We start from the raw sequence: 24,181 nt of genomic DNA on the forward strand, positions 1-24,181 counted from the left end.
ACTAGAATATGTCTGCTGTTTGAGAAGCAGACTAGATAAGTCTGGAAAGACTCCATGTCAGTGCGTTATGAATTTTTTCAGGCACAACAATTGATGGAGACAATACAAAGGCACTGGAAGGCAACAAGTCTGTATTGGTAGAGGGAATCCTCATACCCATGAAATCATAGTATTTAAAAATTATGGAAAGTATATAATTTATAGAATTCTCAAATTTATGAACTTAGGTAGAAGTTTAAATGTAAAAGGTAATATTTTTTTTAAATGTCTTTCTTCTCTGTAGTCAGGGTCTTTCCCTAGTGACGATAAAACTGTTTTCCCATTTAGTCCAATAGAATCCCATATACTCTAGAAAGCCACTGAAGCATTGGCACTGTGCTTAGTTAAGACATCACATTATGAAGCTATAGTCCATCCTTGTGTTTATAGTCTGAAATTATACAGACCAAAGGGATCTGTTGATGACTAGAATTAATAAATTCAAGCGATAAGGAATTATTATTGCATTGAGCTTTATCTTTTCTCTTCCTAAGTCTCAGATTTTTATATCTCCATGCATTTCATGGAAAGAAAGTCTTGTCATATTGGTAAATAGTTGCTGCTATGATGCTAATTGTAAGAAAAGGTGAGGGAAAGTAAATTCTATTTGTGTGAACAAAAAAAGCCAGGGTATTATCCATGGCCAAATTTTATGGGAGTTCTTCCACAAAGTTAAATAAGAAGCAAATCTGACCCACTAATTTCACCCAGCTGTCCTTAAATAAGAGCAATCCTCTTCACTTTCCCTATGGCATGACTGTAGGCAGCAGGCCACCTACAGGCATAAATCTGCTGGCTTAATTAGCTTTACAATGCTGGTCTTTATCAACTGCCTTAGAGTCCTCCAACCTGAGGCACTTGTCAAGTGGCAACTTTTTTCTTTCTTCTATTGAACCAATTTTTCCTAGAGAAATACAACTTCCTCCAAACACACGTGAGTTCCTTCCTCCAAATGCCTAAAGAAGGATCTTAGATAACTTGAATCCTTGAGGCTCAGATCCCCTCTTCTCTCTAACAACCCCTCTCCTGACATCTAAATATGGCTTAGTACTACAGAGAGTTAGGTTAGGGGAATGGAGGCTTCTTTAGGGCAAGGGATGCATTATCCTGAAAGATTCCATAGAACTTGGCTAGTACATACTGAGGAAGCTCCACCCTCTCCACTGTGTAAACACTTTCCTTTGACCAGCCCACTATGACTAAAATATTCCATTCAGCAGCATGATTCATTTAGAGTACAAGTCCCTATTCCTTGACCTTCAAATCTTTAATCGCATGCCTGCCCTTATTAGTTGGTTCAATTGGACTATAGAATTTATTTCTTAATTGTCTTTTATCAGCTTCAGCCAAAGAGTAGAGAATCTGACTCCTAAACGTAAAAGGTAATATTTTTTTTAAATGTCTTTCCTCTCTGTAGTCAGGGTCTTTCCCTAGTGACAATAAAACTCTTTTCCCATTTAGTCCAATAGAATCCCATATACTCTAGAGAGTCACTGAAGCATTGGTACTGTGCTTAGTTAAGACATCACAGACCTTTCTCTGTGAACAGATTGCAATGTCTAGAATGATTATACCTCTAAGTGACAACCTGGAGATGGAAATGAACAGTAGAAAAATATGCGGCCTGTGGAGAAAGAAGAATGGTGCAAGCCTTTTGAAAATCAAAGATGGGTGAAGCTTTACTAAAAATAAGTGCCTCTATCCAAAAATTAGTCTCAAGTTCATTTAAATTAGTGCACATACCAAAATTTTATTATTTATCAATAATTTCTTTAGAGATTTGCTACCAAAAACCTCTAAATGCTTTGTAAATCTTCCTAATAAAATACATATGACTGGACAATACTCTATGATAACAATATAGCACAAGAAGGAGTGTGAATTGATATTATAGATATCAATTGGTCAATAATCATTTATGAAGCACCTACTTTGTGACAGGCATTATATTAAGTGTTACAGATACAAAACCAGAAAGGAAATAGCCCTTGCCCTTCATGAGATTATATTTGAATGGGGTCAAAATAAATATAAACAAAATAGGTACAAAGTGATTTTTGTGGGAAGGGTACTAGCAGGTGGGGACATCAAGAAAGATTCCACGTAGAAGGTGGGACTTGATCCAAGTTCTCAAGGAGACTTGAGAAAGTTACATTTTCATTTAAACACCTATAATAAATAGCAGAGTGTTTTTAAAAATACATAGTGCCCAGGAGGAATATGAATAAGAAGGTGTGGCTGTTCCCCTAAACTGGAGTGACTGAACCAGTACACAAATGGATAGATGGATGTAGTGAATCTAAAATGTAATTCACTTGTGCTGGAAGATGCACCTAATAAAATCATGTGTATGAATTTGAAATACCAGTCCTTATAAATACTTCTTCAAGGAAGCTGATGATAAAGAACACAGAAGTAGTAACTATTAATTATATATCATCTTCACCCCACACAAACCAGCTGCTATTAGATCCTGAATTAACTTAATTTCTTTACATTAGTGATTTTAAATAATGAGATTCAGCTACTATCCTTTCCTTTGTTTTTAGGAAATCTTTGGCACATTTATCTGCCCTTGTTTCTTTTTCTGTATAATCAGGGCAAGATTAAAAAATGTGCATAGAAGACAACCATGCTGGTTCTCATCAGAAGAAAGCAGATGATTTCAATTTAAATACAGCGTGCATAAAGCAGCGTTTCCAGTTCAATACAACAGCCAGGCTGGGGAATTAGGTCACCTCCTTGCTTGCAGAAAATATATTCTACATGTGAGTGTTTTCTCTAGTTCATTTTTGATTATCCGTGCACAGATTACCTGCTTTGTAAATGAATGGTCTAGTTTATTCTTAATTATCAACTAGTTTCTTCTATTGTATTACTGGGCTGCCAGTTCTGGCACAGAGGCTGTGAACAAACCCAATTTAATTCAACAAATGTGCATTTAGCACCTATTCTGGATAACACAATAGGAACAAAAACTAATTTAAATATTAGTCTAAGCAAAACAAGTAACAGAAATTCTAAATCTACCATAAAAATAATAACAAATAACCCTTGCCTCAGATTCCTTTTTACCATAAGGCCTGGGATACACTTTGGGAGCCTCTCAGTTTCAGTAACTAGAGCCGTTAGCTCCCCTTATGATGCAGGAAAGGGCACACAAAGACTCACTTTCAAACCCACGGAATTTCAAGATACTCTAGAAAAAGTTTTTCCCTTCCATGGAACCAGTAACATAAAGTACAACCCTGGGTAGAGAAAGACCGGGCAAAGGGAAGGTTCTTTCAATGACAACTATACTGCATTCAGTATTCTACTGCTCTGCTGCTTCTATCCTCCACTCCCAGCAGGCTCTACTGGTCCTTCTCATTACTGTTGGCTGTCCTCAGCTCCGCTTTTCTAGTCTTTCCTGTTTGGCTCACCTCCAGCAAATGGTGTGGTTTTCAAATACAATAGAGAGACCTTGGAACCATTCCTCAGCTAACAATGTCACAGCTTTTTCTTGACTCACGGTAGCATGGTTCTCACACTGATAGTAATATGTGAGTAAAATTAAAGACAGTAGAGGTGCTGGCAACAGTAAAGATATCATTGGGTCTATTTCCCTATCTTTGGGCAGATAAAATATTTCCATTTTATGTATGAGGCAGTTGAGGCCCAGAGGGGCTGCGACTTACCTTAAGATCACATAGCTACTGAGTGAATAGAGTGCTACTAACTACTTGTGTGACCTTATACAAGTCACTTAAACTTCTTTAGTGCTCTACTTCTTCAGCCATAAGATGAGAGTTGGACTGGAGCCAGAGCTTCTCAAACTTTTTCCACTCAAGACCCCTATCAGTGCTTCTTAAACTGTGAGTAGAGGCCCACAGTTTAAGAAGTGCTGGATTAGACTATTTCTAAGGATTCTGTCTTCCAGCTCCAATGACGATGAGAATTCTGGTCTTCTACTTGTATGAACAGATACAGAGTGAAGTGAGCAGAACCAGAACTACTTATAAAATGGCAACATTGTAAAAAATGAACAACTCTGAAAGACTTACAACTTTGATCACCGCAATGATCCCAGAGGACCAATAATGAAGCATGCTACCCATCAGAAAGACAATGGACTCAATATACAGAATAAGACATAATTTCAAAAGTCTTAATGCAGGTTTTTAGTTTTAATAAGTCTAACTCTTGGCTCACAGAGCCATTTGCATGGGACTATCCTCATTGGTGGAGATTGATTGCTTGGTGCTCCAGCCTGCAGGTGAGGTGGAGTTGGTAAGAACTTGAGAGAGATCCTGGTCCTCTGGCTTCTAGCTTCCAGAGAAAAGATACATATTTCCAGACTTTCTTCTGGTTCCTGAAAGAAAAACTCTGGGAAGAAGTCAACATGTAGAGAAACCAGGACTTCAATCATCTTGGCTTCTTCCCGGAATCTTTTCCTTCAGGGACCTGAAGAGAGTCTTTTTGAAGTGATAAATTTAGAGGAATAAAACCAGTTGCTTGCTCTCCTATGTAGAGAGCGGATATTCACTTTGAAGTCACTTAATTTGACCAAAAAGAGAGCAGCTCCTCTTTCAATAGAATCATTCATTTTTGTTTATTTCACAATAATTTGGCAGTCATACTCCTAATTATGATTAAATTTAGTATAATATTAGAATGTTAACTTGAACTTTATCACTCCATCATATAGCTATGTATCAATATAACTATAGAAGTTCTGCATGTACATATTAAATCTATTCCATCTCAGGCACTTAACTAGCTGGCAACATTGGGAGAGTCATTAAACCTCTTTGGAATTCAGTGTCCTTATATATAAAATGAGCACACTGGCCTCAGTGACCTCTCAGGGTCCTTCCAGCTTATTACATATTAACCTATATTAATAAGTTAATAAGTAAAAGGAGTCTATGGTATCTCTGTCTCCCACAGGAGAGACAGCACTACTCTGGATTTGGGAGAACAATAGATAAAGCCAAGTATCCATGTAGCTAAGAGAATATTGGAAGAAAAACACTAGGGACCAAGAAATATGCTAGTCAGATAACTATCAGAGAGGAGTTTAGCTTACACTGCAAGTAACAGCTGATTGAAATTCAAAAGACAGACTTGTCTTGGACAGTGGAAGATGGTTAAGCCCTGCCTACACCAAAAGAGAAAAAATTCTGACTTCTTAAGAATTCAAGCAATAGAGATTGTAGATTTGGAGTGACTGCTCCAAGTATCCACACTAAAGACACTGTGAAAATCCTAAAGTTCATACCCATAGAATGTGCTCACTAGAATCAGAATTTTTAGAGCTGGAAAGGACTATAGAGATCATATTGTCCAGAGGTGCCAAACACACTGGGGCATTTGGCTTGCAGCATTCCTGAGTACAGCTGAACCAAATTAAAATATCATTGGCAAATATTTAACAAAATAAATAAAAATACAATAGAACATCGATAATGTTAATCTGTGGTTTTCCTGATATACAACTTAATGGGTCCAGTTTCTATTTGAATTTGATACTACTGATATAGTCTAATCTCTTTATTTCATAGATGAGAAAATTGAAGTTAAAATGTTTGTTCAAGACAAATCAGTAAGAGGCAAGAAAATCCTAATCAATGCATCCCAGAAAGGATATGTTGTAGTAGAAAATGAAATGGATTTACAGTCAGGGTACCTAGTTTAGAATCCTGGCACTGCCACTTTCTTTCCCGAGTGATCTTGGGCAAATTATTTAATGTCTCTGGGCCTTTGTTGCCTTTTGTCAAAATGAAGGGATTCAGTCAGATGATCTCAAGATCTAAATCCTACATCTACCAGTCAATCAATCAATCAACAAGCATTTATTAGGCCGTAATAACAATAGCAAAACTAACAATAACAAAACTAACAGTCTCTACCCTCAAGGAGCTTATATTCCATAGGTAAGAGACAACATACACAAGGGGATTTGAGGCAGGATTAGGAAAGGTGGATATGGAAGGATAAAGGATATGGAAGATGGCACCTGAACCAAGTTTTAAAGGAAACTAGGGATTTTTAGAGTGGGGGGGGAGGATGTATCCAGGCCATCAAAAAGTCACAGAGACAGGGAATTAATGTTATGAATGAAGAACAATAAGAACATTAGTTTGCCTGAACCACCAAGTTTTTGAAGGAGAATGTTTATTAAGTCCAGATAGGTAAGTTGGAGTCAGATTTTGAAGAGCTTTAAAAACTTGCCATGTTATATTTTGTCCTGGAGGCAATGGGCAGCCACCAGAGTTAACTGAGTAGTGAAGTCACATAGTCAGATCTATGTTTAAGGAAAATTACCCAGGCAGCAATGTATAGGGTGGACTACAGTAGGGAGACACTTGAAGTAGGGAGACTAATCTGGAGACACGTGCAATAATCTAGGGCCTAAACTAAATTGGTGAGTTTGTGAGTAGAGAGAAGGGACATTTTAGAGTTTGAAATGTCTCTGGGTCATCCAGTTTGAAATGTACAATATTGGTCATGCAGGATTGAAACTCTGGGTAGAGCCTGGGGCTGAATGTATAAATCTGTGAGTCATCAGCATAGATAACATAGACTTTGCCAGACCAACACCAATGGCTAACCAAAGGCAGATAAACCATGGGTGTGGCATCATCTTCCTCCCCCACACCATCAGTCCTGTTTCCAGCCCAGGTCTCAGAAGACATTATCACAGGAAGCCATCCTCATGGAATGTGACCTGGCAATTGCTTCTGTGGGTTCTGGAGCCCCCTGCCTCTTCAGCATCCAGAGCTACCGAAGATCCGCAAAATAAAATTCTTGACACCAAAGTTTTTGGCATTGTCAAATGGTTCAACATCAGAAATGGATATGATCATCAGGAGAAATGACATGAAAGAACATACATCACCATCTGCGTCACCACTGCAACCTAAGGACCATAGGACCTTTCCATCTGAGTTGCAGCTGAAACCTCCAATATGTATTATTTCATACATTAGAATTTGAACTCCTTAACGCTAGGGACTGCCTTGCTTTTCTATTCAGATCCATAGTCCTTATCACAGTGCTTTGCACATATAAGTGCTTAATTAATGCATCTTTATTCATTTATTCATACAATTTATAATTAAAGCCACAGAGAATAAGTTCATCAAAGAACAGAGTATAGAGAGAAAAGGGACCCTAAATCAGAGACTTAGGGGAACACCCAGTTAGGGGGCATGAAATGGATGACAGATCAGGAAAGCAGACAGTAGTGGTTAGTTCAAAAAGCCCAGAGAGAAGTATACAGGAACAGACCTGAGTCCATTATGAGTATTACCTTCAAAATTTACTTGACACAAGGGGAAGGTTATCATCCCATGTTTTTAGCTATAAGATAGCAGTCCATCAAGCCCTCAGAAGTGGTAATGATGATATGGAAGGTGCTGTGCTGCCCCTGTACATTCAGCTTTTCCTATTACTATTTCCATATTTTTCATGGTAATTTGTCATGGTATGAGAACTTGGTATGATGCATGGAAATATTACAAATGGGAACAAATGGATAGGATGGATAAAACTATTTCTTCTTGGTGAAAATGTTTCTAGGTCAGAAGATATATTTTAACCTATTAACATATTATATTTACCCTTTCCAAAATTTGACCTCTCCCACTATTTCCTGAGATTTCAGGATGAAATTCAAGACACTTGATTCCTTTATGGTTCAATAGACAATTAAGAATAATCAGTGAGACTGGGCACTTTTGGTTCTACTACTTATTAGCTATGTAATGATGAGTAAGTAACCTAACCTCTAAGGGTACCACTGTCCTTACTTTAAAATGAGGAGGAAGGAAGTCTGATTGATGATTTAGATCCATCCAGATCCCGTAAGTCTGAGTGGCATTTTGGTTTAATGGACAGTGTGTTAAGACTTGCAATCTGGAAGACTTGGGTTTCACTATTTCTACTGCTTAGCTTTTCGAACATGGCTAAGCCACTTAACCTGAGTCTGTTTCCTCATCTGTAAAGTGGGGATAATTCCTGTAGTATCTATCTCACAAGATTGCTGTGAGGCTCAAATGAGGTTTGTCTTTAAAAAAAAAATGTTGGGGCAGCTAGGTGGCACAGTGGGTAGAGCTCCGGCCTTGGAGTCAGGAGGACCTGAGTTCAAATATGACCTCAGACACTTGGCACTTATTAGCTGTGTGACTATGGGCAAGTCACTTAACCCCAATTGCCTCACACATACCCCCCCCCCCAAAAAAAACAAAAAAAAAGTCAAATACTATGGATTCCACAGTACCTGGAACAACCTGAGAATCTTTAAGAAGTCCCTTTCACAAATAGTTAACATGGTTTCATCAAGAACAGGTCATGCCAGAATAACCTCATTTCCTTTTTTGATAGGGTTACTAGACTGGTAGATCAGTGGAATGCTGTAGATACAGCATTCCCAGATATTAGCCTCACTTTTTATAGTAGCAAAGAAATGGAAACAAAGTAGATGCTCATGCATTGAGGAAAAGCTAACCAAACTGTGTTACATAGAATGTAATGGAATATTACTTTGCTGTAAGAAGCAATAAACACAAGAGAAGCATGGGAAGACTTATATAAACTGATAAAAAACAAAGTAAGCAGAACTAGGAAAACGATATATGACAACAATTCATAAATGGAGAGAACAAAAGCAGCAGAACTGTAGAATGCTGTGAAACAGTAATGATCAAGCTTGTACCCAAAGAGATATAAGAATATACCTTCTGCTGTTCTTTGCATAGGCTGGGGGACTATGCCTGTCAGATTTTTTTCAAGATGTTAGTTAGTTATGTTGAACTAATTGCCATCCCTCCCATATTACTCTTAATTATAAGAGATGGCTCTCTGAGAGGGGAGCCATGTATTGGGAAATATAGGTGAAAAAGTTATCAATTAAAATTTATTTGAAAACCTGAAAAAAAGGAATATGATGACTACATGGAGAAGACAAACTGATGAAGAATAAAGGAAGCAGACAATGTACACAATGATTACAATTTAAAAGGGAAAAATAAAAACTACTGAAACAAAATGCTTTAAAATTACAATGCTGGAACTTAGCCTGGGTGCCTGAATGAAAAAGCATTAATTACTTGCTGTATACCAGGCACTGAGTGCACAAAGGGAAAAAACAATATGGTCTCTGCTCTCAAGGAGCTCACACTCTACCTGCAGGATATAACACGTAATATAAAGTTCAGTCCTAAGGGTGCAGCAGGCAGTGGAATGGCAAAACTCAGAGGTCCTTAGGTTACATCTGTAGGTCAGACGACAAAACTGGAGGTCTTGAGAGCATACCTCATGATCCTCCATTTCATCAGAAGAAATAAGGTTGGTGACCTTCACTGAAACTCTGTGAGCAATCAAGTGGCTGGGATGGCAGTTGTATGGTTCTGGTCAGAGAAGGCAAGGGGCAAAGTAGAGGAATCACCAGCTTTCTCCTTCGCCCCCTTTTCTAAATGGAAGTGGAAACTATGAGTGTGGACACCTGTACACCTTGGACCTGGTGTGTTGGCTAGTTTTGTTGAAATGCTTTTTTCCTTTAAAAAAAAATTCTTTGTTATAAAGGTTAACAGGAGGGCAGAGAATTGTAACAGGAATGTAGATAATATAAAAATATGGTATCAATAAAAATTTTTTTGAAGTGCATGGTCATTCAACAAATATGATTCTATTAAGAATTTTACCTCTGACAGAAATGGAGTGATTGGTTTTATTTTCTCTTTATGCGTCTTGTTTCTAAAGGAAGTTTAAATTATCAGAAATGCTGCTTCCACAAGACTGGCATATCAGGGCTGTGCCTGTTATTCAGCAAAAAAAACCCACTGACTATTCTACTAGCTTCTACTAGCTCAAAGAATATTTGTTGAAGGCATAATTCTTAATCATCTTCTGAATCACTGGGCTGAACACATAGCAGGTGCACCATAGTGACTTGCTTACCTGGATAATGCTAGTTTCATCTCATATTTTTCAAACATCCTAGATATGGCAACTTCCTATCTATCTGAGGTTCTCAAATGCCAATGGAAAATCCTCCTTGCTATCTGAGTACAAGAAAATGCACAATAAGCGGCAAACACTGGCCCAACAGCATAACTAGGCACTGGGGAGCAGAAAAATTTAGATTAAATACAGACCGTTCCCTCAAGGAGTGCGCAATCTAGTAGGTGTGTAAGACTCCAAAATAAACAACTGTTAACAACTTCTCATCAGAAGGAATAGGGTTGGTGACCACTTTCACAGAAGCCATGTGAGCAGCCAAGCGGCTCCAATGGGATGTGGATGGTCTGGGACAGAGGATAGGGCAGAGAAGGAAAAGCGGGAAACGGAGAAAGCAACCGAACCTCAAAACCCCCCAAACATTCGTGGGGGTTGTGGGTGTGGAAACCTGTATCCTTAGGTGTGTTGGTTAAGTGCACATGGCGTCTTGAGGGGAAGATTCAAATAGGAGCTGGGGGTGGGGAGAGGAAGGAAATCTTCATGAGAGGAGGCATTTTAGGGGGAATTCATTAAGAGTAACTAGCACTTATATTGCGCCTTAAAGTTTGCAAGACGGTTTGCAAAATCTTCCCACTTGATCCTCACACCACAGTGAGACTGGTTCTACTTGGAGCAGCCCCATGGTGGATGAGGAAATCAGGGCTGAGACTGAACTCAAGATTGACTTGTTTAGGATCGCACAACTACTAACTGACTTCCAGACTCCAACCCACCTACAGAAAGGCTATGGAAACGAGTGCCATTGTTAGCCATCTCAGCTTCCCCGCTGGCATGCTCCCCGATCCCGACCCCGCTACAAGGTCGTGGCACCCGGACTGGCCCTTCGGCCACTCGCGGTTCCTCTTCCCACGTTCTCAGGCGCAGCCGATAAGGCTCAACACGTGCGAGCGTAAAAATGGAAGAAGCCCCACTCCCCCTGCCAGGTTACGAGGAGACCCGCAACATGGCGCCGAACAAGACCCTTCCCCGCCTCCCCCTCGGGGAGCGACGTCAGCGACGTCCTTGCGTCTCCGCCTCACGTTCGGGGCAAGCACGCTCGCACGCACGGGCTGGGCGGGGGGAGGAACGGAACGGCCGCGGGAGCGCGCCGCGGGGGAGGGAAAGGCAGGCTGCCCCCGTGGGCGCGCGCGTCGCGGGGAGGAAGGAGAGAAGCGGAGGCGCGGCGGCGGCGGCGGCGGGAGCGCGCGCGGCTCCGGGAGGCGGCGGCGGCGGCGGCGGCGGCGGCGGCGAGGGCGGCGCTCGCTCGCTTGGCGGCTGGTCTCGGGCTCTGAGGAGGCGGAGGCGGAGGAGGAGGCGGTGGCTCTCGACTGGGGGTTGGTTGGGAGGGCGGGTGGGGGGTGGTGGGAAATTTGCTCCTCTCCGGGCTTGATCGTGGGGCCCGCCCCCTTTCCCCCCACCCACCCTGTCCCGGTGTTTGGAGTTTGTGGCCCGGAGGCTCGGACCCGGGGATCAGCGGCGAACCCTTAACCTTGAGGAGGAAGAAGAGTAAGAGGAAGAAGGCAGGGGCCAGGGCCGAGGCGGGGGGCGCACTCGGACGGGCTGTGGTGAATCCTTCCCCCCCACCCCGGTCGCTGGCAAGAGATGTCGAACCCCGGGACTCGGAGAAACGGCTCCAGCATCAAGATCCGGCTGACAGGTACCGGCGCGCGCGGGGGGTGGAGGGGGGGAACCGGGGGGCGACGCTCCCCCGGGGCGAGGGCGGGCGGGGGCGACCCTGGCCGGACCCCCGCCCCGGGCCTCTGCGGGTCGTGCACTGCGTGCGCTGCTGCCCCGGACTCCGGTTACTCGCGTACCTCTCCCGCCCCCGGGACTCTTCCCCTGCATCCCCCTCCCCATATCCCTGCGCCCCGGGGCAGCCCGCGCCGTGGCTCCCCTGCCTTCTCCCTCCCCTCCCCCAGCCTCGGGTCTGGCAGCTGCACAAGTCCCGGCTCCTCGATTCACTCTCGTTTCTTCAATGAAATTTCCATGTTTCCCCCGTCAGCTCCGTAGTGATCCCCATAGGGGTGAATGGGGAAGCCCTGGTATGCGCATGCGCTGTCGAGGGGAGGGGGCGGGGTGGTGCCGGCGGTGGGGTGGAGGGGGGGTGTGGTGTGGACACTGTCTGCTCTTGGAAACTGTCTCTCCCTGGCAGGCTCCAGACATCCTGTGTCCAGCGTCCAGCCCCAGCATCCTTCTTCTTCCCCCCACCTCCACCGCTACCACCCCCCTCTCCCCATTTCTCTCCCCCCTCCCTCCCCCGCACTCCCCTCTCCACACACTGCAGGCCCTGGGATTTGCGTGTTGAGATCTGTGCTTAACACGGAATCATTACTCTGCAAATATATTTCTGCCAGGGGACTTTCCAAGCTAGAAAATTTACTGCCAAAAGTTCTGTCCGATCCCTATCATGAGTTTCCCCTCTTGATTTTTCTTTTGCTCTATGGCACACGCAAGAAAAACCCTTAAATCTGTATTTGTTCAATTCCTGTCAAAGGACCTTGATTGGGGGGGGGCGGGAAGGATAAGATCGAACCCTAAGGACAAACGCATAGCATGGTTAGGGCATTTAAAAGTATTTGTAAAAACATCTGTAGGTAATTTTTTTTTAAACCATATGTTCTCTTTGAAAACCCACTGTTGCCTGTTGTAGGATCTGTTTCCTGTTTAAATAGAAGGACTTGTGAGTTCTGTTTACAAAGCTGACAGAATAATGAATTATTAATGATTCAGGCCCAGACTGGGGTTTTGTAAAGCAACAGGTGTATCCTCAAGGATCTTTGTTCTTGGAGGAGCCATTATGCTGTACTCAGGCTTGGATATAAAGCATTTCTTACTATTTTTAAGTTGAGTTTTTATGGGTGCATAAAATGTCATATTTTTTACATTGTAATACTTGTAAAGTTTAATTAGGAGACAATATTATAGACATCAGATCAGTTACTCAGTTACTGTTAACTGCATATGTGTGTTTTGTTAGAAATGCAGTGTGGTTAGTGTTTTGTTTCTGAAATAAACATTTTACTTTTTTGCATTAGTTGAGTGTGTTTGTATGAATTGTAGTTGATGATCTTTGACCTGTACTTCTCTTCCCCACCCACCAACTAAAGAGAGAACAGGGTTTGTCTTTCTCTTCACCCCACACTCTACACCCATATACTGGGTTCAGGGTTTTAAATGTGATAGCTGCAGAAATACTTTTAAGAGCTTATGGATGGCATTTGATATTAAAGGATTAAATGATCAGTATTCTTTCCAAAGTGCTTACCCCCTCCTCCCTCTCAACCTAAATTGCTGAATACCTAATGGATTTGAGGCAATCTGTGAATGTAATTGTTCTCGAAACTGGAATTGAAAGCTTAGTAATAGTTGTGTAACAGACATGATGGCAGTTGTCTGTTGAACATTAACTTGTGTGAAAAAGTTGAAACTAAATAGTTTGAAAATAAAATTGGTTTTAGTCTATTTTTAAAGTTGGGAAGTTTGAAGTTTTTTCACTTCTGGTTTGTTGTGCATCTTAATACATTAAATGTTTTTGATAAAAAGGTTGCTAAGTTACTTTAATGACATTTGAAAATATGGATTTTAAAGAAGTGTTTTGTTTAGTGAATAACATGCAGCATAATTAAATACAGTGAATAAAGACTTTAGGGTTGGAAAAGATATTTAGGACTTTTGGCTGCAGAATTTTATGGTAAGTGAAAAGTGTTTTGAACCAGAAGTGGGGATCTAAATTCTAGTCCCAGGCCTGCCTTTGTGATCTCTTTGGGCTTAATTTTCTTCATCTGTAAAATAAGGAGATTGGACTAGACTGGGGTTTCTTAACTTTTTGTATCACTGACCCTTTAGCAGTCTGGTGAAAACTATGGGACCCCTTTTTCAGAATAATGTTTTTAAAAACATTAACTGCATATTATTACAAAGGAAACAATTATATTGAAATGGTTATCAATATTTTTAAAAGATGTAAGAACCTCTAGATTAGACTAATATTCAAGGTAGTTTTCTGGCCCTAATAGGCACATTATAGTCACAAAATACTGAGGTATATGTGTTTTTGGTTATTAAATTCCATGCTCTGTAGCTAAGCTTTAAGAGATAAAACTACACTGTGACTTTCGGAATACCCTGTATGTAGAAATTTTGGCTTAAGGTAAAATATCTTGAATTTGATTTATGATAAACATAATTTAGTGAAAATTTCTAATTGTTTTTGCCATGATGGTGAAATTTCTCAATTTTGTATTTTTGAAAATGATTGTGTAAATTCATTTTATGATGAATTTGCCTTCAAGCAATAATTTATAAATGTGTACTGAGTATTAGTGGACATCCTTAATCCTTTATAGTTACATAAAAATTCGAAATAAATGCTGCCATAATTATGTTAGTTTGAAATAGTTTATAATGGTTTCAGTAGTTCATTGAATATATTTGATGCAAAATACTTAATAATTGTGTATTTTAAAATATTTTGCAAATACTTTCCCAATTAAATTATGATCTCCTTTTAGGCAGTGACTGTTTTTGGCCTTTTTGGTATCCTCATGCTTCGTTCAGTGCCTGGCACATAGTGCGCACTTAATAAATGCTTGTTGAATTCCTTTCCACAAAAAAACAGACAAATGTGTTTCAGAAACAACTTGATTTTAAATTTAAGCAGGTTTTGCAAAACCTTTGTTCTTATGTGGCATATAAATGAATACCAGACACTTTTATTTTGTCCATTTTAGGTAAGAATGGAATTTTTGTGAACTCCTAAGAAATCCAGTTCTTTTCTTCAAAGGACAGCTTTTTCCTATTGTTACCAGTCAGTCAAAATCCTGGATCTGTTACTTCTTTTTGTTATCTTTTTAAAGTTCCGACTCTAAACTTTTTGTATGAGGGGAATTTGAGGGTGGATAGGAAATTCAAGGTAATGGAAGATGGGTAGTATTCTCATATGTTCTGACTCCATAAAGTGTGGAGAGTTACTATTTTTATAAATTTTCTCATATTTGAAGTTATGGTGATTTAGTTGTTGGTTTCCCATTAATGTGGCTTTTTGATATATGTTTGTAGTAATGACTGCCGATAAAGTATTTTTGATCAATAGCAGCAAACAGCTTAGCTTTTTTGGTATCTGCTCAGAAATATTTACTAATAGTAGACATACTGGATATATAAGAGGTCCATGACTCCACTTCTTTCGTATACTTTCCTACAGAGTGGGAAAGTATATGAATTTGTTTTTGTTTTTGTTTTTTTGCTAGGCAGTGGGGTTAAGTGACTTGGCCAGGGTCACACAGCTAGTAAGTGTCTGAAGTGGATTTGAACTCAGGTCCTCCTGACTCTAGGGCCGGTGCTCTATACACTGCACCATCTAGCTGCCCCCATGAATTTGTTTTTAGCAAATTTAATGCGTTAAATGATTAAATGTTTTCTCAACCTATTTCTATGTGATTACAGCATAACAAAATTTACCACGTTTTTCTCTCAGGAATGCATAAATTATGAAATTCAAATTGATCTCCCTGTTTCTAGTTCATCTACCTAACTTTCACATTGATATTCCTTAAAACACAGATCTGATCATTTCACCTCCTTACTCAGAAATCTTTAGTGGGTGGGTCCCTATTGTCTCTTAGGATAAAATATCATTTAAAGTTCTGCACAGTTTGACTTCCACTGGCTTCATATCCTTTATATATGTGTTCTGTTCTAGTAAGACTGACCTGCTAGCTGTTCCTGGTATAAGACATTGCATCGCTCATCTCCTTGTCTTGGCCCTTTGAGGAGTCACAGTGAATATACCCTTGCCCCCACTCTCCTTTTCAGAGGGCTCAGATTCCCTCAAGGCATATTTCAAGTGCCACCTCCTTAGAAAAGGTTTTCTTGGGCCCCCCTCCCCCCCCCCCCCCCCCCCCACCTTGTTATTATGCTCTCCTTGAAATGATTATATGTTTACCTTCTGGGGAGAGGGAGTTCATGCTTGAACATACTAGGTAACTAGGAGAATAGAAGCTCCTTGAGGACAAGAGCTCAGTTCTTCTTTTTGTATTAGTAGTGCCTAGCACACGATGCCTTTTGCTCTTCATAGGCCTTTAAATGTTTGTTGAATTGAATTGAAATCTCTTAGCCAAATTACCAAAGGCTGTAAGTGTAGATTGATCTTGGGACTGCTGTAAAAACATTGTTCATGTTCTTGATTGTTCTCATTTGGTGGCTCCAGACCCGTTCTGACAGACTTAAATGTGGATGTGGTCCAGAGTTGCGTAAGATGGTCTAGTTACCTGGTATGAATAGAAGGATCTTACTATTGGGTGGGAACATCCATATCAATGAGATCACACATCCTTCTGAGGAATTTAGTATCATATCAGCAATCCTATCAGTTTTATTCATTCCTCCTATTTTCTTAAAGTGGCTAAGCCATTTTCCCCATTGAATCTTCATGGAATGATCATGGGATGATTTTCAAGTGTTTGTAAATGATTTTGCTCCTAGATGATTTTTTAAAAATCCAAACCCTCTGTTTTTTATGTTCTTAATTTGCCATCATTCTTTTTTTATTATCATTCTTCATATTAACTTTGTTTTATATCCTTAAAACTTTTTTCTTGGGGTCTTTCTATTTATATCTCAAACCCCACAACTCCTATTCTGAAGCATCTAAATTTTATTTTGTTTTTCTATCCTTTTTTCTGAAAATTTTTGTATTCTGAATACTCTCCTCCTAGTCACGTGTTTCCAAACAACCTGGTAGTGAGAAATCAGTAGGTTAGATGGTGATAAATGAGTCTTAGTTATTTGTGAAGGTGACATTTCTTTTTCCAGAAAAAAAAAGTCTCTGCCATAATATTTCAACTTGGCCCATTCAGTTTGGATTAACTGTACTTCTAATTCAGTCATTCACTTGTGTCTGACTCTTCAAGACCCCATGAACTATAGCACACTAGTCCCTTTTATCCTCCACTATCTCTCAAAGTCTGTCTGTCCAAATTCATGTTTGTTGTTTCCATGATACTATCTATCCATCCCATCCTCTGCTGTGCCCTTTTGTCTTCGGTTTTTTCCAGCATCAGGGTACCATTTTGCCAAGCTGCTTGAATGAAGGGTATTTGTTAAAATTAAAATGGCTATTTCAAACTTATTTGTGGGAAAGAAAGGAAAGTTTTTCCTTAATCTGGAAAAATAACATTTTGATCCCTTTGTGTTGCCATTTTTACCTGTTTAAACTTTTGCAGAGAAAAACTTAAAAGAATTTCAGTTTGAGAAAAATAATTATTTTAAAATACCCACAGATGAGTAAATCAATTATTTTTCACCAGAGAGATTGTTTGCTGTTTTTTAGTGAGTGAATTTTTTTCCCCCAAGCAAAAGCCTCCAATTTAAATTGACTTATTGTCCTGGATTCTGTGGCTACTGTAGGCAGAAATACTTAGAAAGCCATTCACTTAAAAGTACAGAAGTATTTTATATCAGTAGAACAAGATTTTAAAGCCAATGAGCAAAAAATGTTTAAACATTCCTGCACAGGCAGGAATTTCTTACTGTGTCTGCACATGCAGTGTATGTAACACCATTGATGTGTTTAGACTAAGTGGAATGTTGGTTCCATATTTGTGGATAAGACAGCCCCTTTTATTGTTTCAGAATAAGGCTAAAATAATGTACAACCAATGAGTCTATGGTGATGCACATCACTCCATCAATTCCAGCTGTGTTCACCTCTATCAAAGTTGAAAGAAATTCTAATTGGCTAAGGAATGTCTGTAACATCATGGATCATTGAGCATGAACCTATTATGCTGGATGCTGTGTGATGCACTTCAGATGTTTTAAGGTCATGAGCCTGAACCTTGTAGTTTGCTTTTAAGAGAATTGGGAATATTATTGTAAACCTAGGTATTCAGAGTAGAAATTTGTTTTTTTCTTGTGTTTCAAAAATCCACTGAATAATCTAAAGGAGATAGTGCTTCTTAGAAGTTTGGAAGTTTGAATTTTATTTCTTGTTCAACCAATATTTTACAGAAGATACTTGAGCAAAATATGATTTTTTTATGCCTCAGTTTGCCCATGTTGATGGCAATAATGCTTGCTTCCTTCTCAATCTTATAAGGATTTCTAAGGGGAATGATCAGAAGCTATTTAAACTATTTTATTTGTTTTAATTGGCCAAAGTCAGCCTTGTCACCTCTCTCCCCATCCCCTCTCCCTCAGTTGAAAATACAAGTAAAACAAAACCCATTAGAAACATGTGTCAATCAAAACTTCAATCAGAACAAATTTCCACATTGGGAATGTACAAAATAAAATCTGTCTCATACTGAGTCCTTTATCTCTCAAAAAATGGTATAACATGTTTCATCATTAGTCCTCTGGAATACTGGTCATTATGCTGATAAGAGTTTAGCACAATAGTGTTCATTCACATTTATATACTATAACTTGTTCTCCATTTCACAGTTTATGGGCACTCCCTCAGATTCCTATCTTTTGCCACCTCAAAAAGAGTTATAAATATTTTTGCATATTTTTAGAGTTTGTTTTGTTTAGAACTCATCCCTTGATCTTACCTCCCTCTAATTCTCCCTCCCAGTTTCTTCCATTTCCCTTTTGTTTTCTTGTTGAGTAAAATGTATTTTTGTGCCCAACTCTGTGTGTATGTATTCTTCCTTCTTTTGACCATATGAGAGTGAGATTCAAATGTCAGCCACTCCTTTCTACCCCCTCCTCTTTGTATTAGGTGTCTACTTGGGCACCTTGATTGTGAGATAATTTTCCATAATCCTAACCCCCCCTCCCCCATTCCTCTTCCCCTCTCAGTTTTTTCTTAAGATCATCAAGAGATGAAACATTTCTAGGTCTTGTCTAATTGGACTCCTATGAACTTTAGTGATGATAAGAGTGAGAGAGGACACGTGTCCTCTCTCCATACTTGAATGTAAGCAGTTTATCCTTGTTCAGTTCATTGTTCATTCATGTTTACAACTTTTTATATTTGAATTCACTCTATATTTGAATTTCAGAGTTTCTCCTCAGCCCTGGTCTTTTCATCAGGAATGCTTGGAAATCTTCTGTTTATTAAAGGTTCATTTTTTTTCTCCTGTAGCATTATACTCAGTTTTGCTGGGTGAGTTATCTTTGGCCCTTTGCCTACCGGAATATCATATTCCAAGTTATCTGCTGCTTTATAGTGGTGGCTGCTAAATTGTATGTGATCCTCTTTACTTGAATTCTTTCTTTGTGGCTGCTTGCAATATTTTTTTCTTGGACCTGGAAGCTCAGGATTTTGGCAATGATGTTCCTAGAAGTTTCATTTGGAGGTTTCTTTCAGGAGATGACCAATGAATTATTTCTGTTTCTACTTTGTACTCTGTTTCTAAGAGATTCGGACAATTTTTTTTAAGATTTATTGAAATTTGATGTCTGGACTCTTTTTGGTCATGGAGTTCAGATAGTCCAGTGATTCTTAAATTTTTTTTCTCTCTTGGATCTGTTTTCTATAAGATACCTTACATTTTTTTTCTTTTTTTTCCCCCAGCTTTTAAATTTTGCTTTAATATTTCTTGTTGTCTCATGAAGTAATGAAGTTATTGGCTTGTTTTTAGTCCGTTCTAATTTTTAGGAAGTTTAATGCTTGGATGAGGTTTTGTCCCTCTTGTGCCAAGCTGTTCATTCCTTTTCCAATTCTTTCTTTAGTACTCCTAATTTCTTTTCCAATTTTTTCCTCAGGCAATTTTTTACTTATTCCATTTATAAAAACATTTTAAAACTTTTCTTTAACTCTTGCTTCATCTCTTCTAGGAATTCTAGTTCAATTAAAACATGCTGTGTTTATCTCCAAGGTACTGGTTGTAAATGTTTTGCAGTTATTCTGTTCTGCATTTGTGTCTTGAGCATCTCTGCCACTATAAAAACTCATCATGTTGAGGATCTTTTTTTGTTGTTGTTGTTTGTTTGTTTGCCCATTCTTCCAGCCTACTTTCTGACTTTGGACTTGGTGTTAGGGCTGGATTCTGTCATACTTCTGGAGGTAAGGTGTGGACTGGTTCTGTTGCTGCTTTCTTAGGGAATTGATTGTTGAGACAGACTGGGAACCTGCAAGCTTTCATTGCTCCCAAAGTGGTCAGATTCAGGGTAGAGTCTGATGATTGCTTCCCCCCTGGTCTGAGCATTGCAAGTTCCAGAACCGGGTTTGGTTCTGTGCAAAAATAGACTGCTGTTGGTCTCAGTCTGTATTAGCCAGCTGGAAAGTTTTATTGGTTCAGAGTGGCTGAATCGTGTACTACCCTTTGGCCTGGGATACCTGACTTGGTTATTTATTGCTTTACAGGTTGGGCTAGATCTTTAATTGAGACTGCTGTCTGCTTGGAATCTTAGCCATACTAATGCTGCTGCTTATTTCTGAACTTCTTGCTTTCTCTATATACCATTCAGGGCCTCCTCCTTGGACAAGAATTCCACTTCCCTAAACAGGTTGCCTTTGCCCTTAGCCCTGAATCTATGACCAGGAACTGAGTAGTGAGTGACAAAGCTGCCAGTTTGTACCTGTCTTCACCACGTTTAATGACCTGGTATGAATCTGAGACCTCCTCTTATCTTGATGCACAGCCTCTCCCTGGGCACTGGAATGCTTCTGACAGTTTTCCTGCTTGGTCCCCAGTGTCCATGAACCTCACTGTTTGTCTTCCTATGTCAAGCTCAACTGGACAAATGACTCACTGTGACTTTTTCTGGATTTCCCTGTGAGAATTCAGTATGATGCATTTATTCTTTTTAAAAAGTTTTTGTTGACAGCTTCTGTGTCCTACATGCTCATAGTTATCCTCGTCATTTGTCCTCCTGCACTTCCCAGAGAGCTATTGCATACAGCAGTGTTTTTTAAAGAGGAAAAAAAATTAGCCTAACTGATGGATACATCAAAAAAGTCCAAAATGACATTTGGTATGCAACACCTATGGACTTGTTACCTCCATGAATAGGTAGAGTGGGAGCGTCCTCTTACATCTTCTCACTTGAGTCCTACTTGAACCGTACGATTTTGTTACATTTACTCCTGATTTTTTGGTGTGTCATTATTTTTTCCATTTACACTGTTGTTGTCACTGTGCGTATTGTTTTCTTGGCTCTTCTCACTTCACTCTGCATCAGTTCTTATAGATCTTTCCACGCTTCTCTGTATTCATCACACCTGTCATTTCTTACAGCACAGTAATACTCCACTGCATTCATGTAACACAATTTGTTCAGCCATTTCCAAATTGATGGGCTTCTATTCCATTTCTAATTCTTAGCTATCAGGACAAGGGTTGCTATAAACATTTTGGTGTATGTAGGAATTTTTCTCCTATCAATGGATTCCTTGGGATATAAGCTCATTAGTGGAATCTTTGGTTCAAAGGATATGGACATTTCAGACATGTTACTTGCATGATTCCAAATTACTTTCCAAAATGATTGTGCCATTTTACAGCTTTGCCACCAATGCATTAATGTGCCCATGATTCCACAATAAACCTCTCTCCTCCCTCCCCCAACATTAACCACTACTGTCTTTTGTCATTTTTACTAATCTCCAGGGTGTGAGGCAAAACTTCACTTTAGTGATTTGGAATACTTCTTCAGGTGGTTGTGAATACTCTGCAGTTTTTCCTTGAGAACTGTTTGTTCATATCCTTTGAGCATTTATTTGTTAGGGAATGGCTATTAATCATATATTTATTAACTATTTATGTATCTTGGATATCAAACCCTTATCAGATAAATTTGATATGAAGATTTTTTCCCATTCCACCACTTCCCTTATCCTAGGTGCATTAATTTTATCTGTGCAGAAGTTTTTCCATTTCAGGTAATCAAAAGTTGCCTATTTTATCTTTTCTAGTTGCCTCTATCTCTTGCTTAGTTAAGAATACATGTCCTACCCGTAGCCGTCAGAAGCATGTGTTCTGTTTTCTCTTCTAATTTTTTATAGTATGATCTTTAATTTTAAGGTCACATATCCATTTAGAATATATTGTGCAATATAGTGTAAGGTGTTGGTCTTAAGCTCAATTTCTTCCAGACTGCTTTCCAGCTTCCCTGGCAGTTTCCATGAAATAAGGAATTTTTTTCCTGGGCATTTCAACGTATCAAAGACAGGTTATTGAATTCCGTTGTCTCCTATTCTCCCTTGTCTAATTCTATTGATATCTCTACTTTTCAGCTAATATCAGATGGTTTTGATGACTGCTGCTGTGCAGTACAGTTTTACTCTGGAAGTGCTATTTCCTCTTTGTCTCTTTCTCATTTCCTTCGATATTCTAGATCATTTGTTTTTCCAAATGAATTTTGCTATTACTTTATCAAGTTCTATAAAGTATCCCTTTGGCAATTAGATTAGTATAGTACTGTAGTATTAAAAGTGTAAATTAATTTTGGTAATATTATCATTTTATTATATTGGCAGAGCCTAGACATGAGCACTGAATATTCCTCCAGCTATTTAAGTTATTCTCTTGTCTGGTGCATTTTCTGGATCTCTTTGGAGAAGTGTGTGGAGTGAAGCTCACTGCACTGCTTCCTATTATTCCCCCTTCTTGGCTCTGCCTCCTGACTAGATTTTTTTTTTAAGTGTGTTGAGCTTTTTGGGGAAAGGTACTATGCAAATAAGTATTTTAGCTTATTTCCTATTCCTGATTCTATCATAAAAAAAGTAAAATTAGGGGCAGCGAGGTGGCACAGTGGATAAAGCACTGGCCCTGGAGTCAGGAGGACCTGAGTTCAACTCCGACTGACCTCAGACACTTGACACTTAATAGCTCTGTGACCCTGGGCAAGTCACTTAACCCCTTTTACCTAGCTGGAAAAAAAGAAAAGTAAAATTAATTAAAGTTCTTGAGGAAAATGGATTACCTTGCCGAGGTTTTCAGTACATTTGTAGTCATTCTGTACTCAGAAAGTTTTTATAAAAATATAGTATTGTATTGGGCAGCTAGTAAACTAGTTCTTAATATTAATAAATAAGACTTTTACATGTTTAAGAGGAGACACAAAAGACAGTAAATTACCTTTTTTAACTTTGCAAACAAGAATGTCATAGTTTGGATTTAACTTTTTTTTCCACCAGAAAAGTGTATGTATTCTTCCAGAGAAGTAGGGTACTTATTGATGTAATGAAACATTAATGCACTATAATAAATAAATATGATGAATTCAGAGAAGCAAGTGAAGACTTCTATGAATTAATTCAAAGTTGAGTAAGCAGCACCAAGAAAAAATAGACTAAAACAGTGTAAATGGAAAGAATAGCAAAAAAATAGAAATGGAATCCTATGAAATGGTAATGTCCAAGCTGGGAAAGCTAGCTTGTACAGTAAATAGAGTGTTGGATTTGAGGGCTTTCTGGGAATGGAAGAGGGAAAAGGATGTATTAGAAAATGTAGGTGATGTCAAAACAAAAAAAAAATGGCAAATTAATAAAAAAAAAATCATCCTGCTTCTTTTCAGTTTCAAAACTTGTCTGCCCTAGATTGAGCTCATGTAATAAACTAGGCACAGGATTTGGATTAGGAAATTTTTCTTTAAAGTTGTGATTTATGTAATTTATTTGGAATTTTACTTTGGGGACATCTCAGAACTTTGTGCAAATTTCCTCATTTCTAGTTAAAATTCTAAGAAAGAAAAACTGTTGCTTTCTTAAAAGTTGTTGAATATCTCTTATTTATTCAAGGAGATTGTTTTTTTCTGCCTCTCAATATGGTTTAGAGCCTGATAAATTTTAGTGGTATATTGTGTATGTTTTTTTGATACTGCAGCTTTCTGAATACTGGTAACTCAAAACTGGAAGGCTTTTATACATTTTGCATTACATTTTTTCTGTTACTTCCAATTTTGGAATCTAATTCCAAAGTCATTCTAGGTTATATTCCCAAATACAATACCAACAGATTCCAAAATCTAAGATATGTGTAGTCTTAGCTGTGCTTGATTATCATCTTTGGTCTCCTTTTAAGCCAAAATCAGCACTTCACAGAAAGACTTCTCTCATCTATTTTTAGACCTGTTGATCTACTTTATTCTTAACACAAAGCACCAAAAAATGATGATTAGTCTTTTGGGAGGTTGTTGTTTTTTCCTTGTTTTGGACAGAGACTTATTCTGGAAGAGGACCATGACATCAGGAAGGTGATGCCATGAC

The 24,181-nt window shown here is 39.0% G+C and overlaps 2 protein-coding genes across 3 annotated transcripts in view; both read left to right on the forward strand.

Annotated features, from left to right (window-relative positions):
- Positions 1-10,790, forward strand: part of KPNA7 (karyopherin subunit alpha 7) — an 87,764-nt gene extending 76,974 nt beyond the window's left edge. The window contains 2 exon segments of the mRNA XM_027874651.1: positions 10,300-10,441; positions 10,634-10,790. Of these exon segments, the coding sequence (XP_027730452.1) occupies positions 10,300-10,441; positions 10,634-10,790 (299 nt within the window).
- Positions 10,791-11,415: 625 nt separating this feature from the next.
- Positions 11,416-24,181, forward strand: part of SMURF1 (SMAD specific E3 ubiquitin protein ligase 1) — a 104,202-nt gene continuing 91,436 nt past the window's right edge. For both annotated transcript variants that reach the window (XM_027874755.1, XM_027874757.1), the window contains exon 1: positions 11,416-11,677. In XM_027874755.1, coding sequence (XP_027730556.1) covers positions 11,623-11,677 — 55 coding nt within the window. In that variant the 5' untranslated portion in view covers positions 11,416-11,622. The remainder of the gene's footprint in view (positions 11,678-24,181) is intronic.

This window comes from Vombatus ursinus, unplaced genomic scaffold (assembly GCF_900497805.2).
Source record: "Vombatus ursinus unplaced genomic scaffold, bare-nosed wombat genome assembly UNPS02014807.1, whole genome shotgun sequence".
In the NCBI taxonomy this organism is placed as follows: Eukaryota; Metazoa; Chordata; class Mammalia; order Diprotodontia; family Vombatidae; genus Vombatus; species Vombatus ursinus.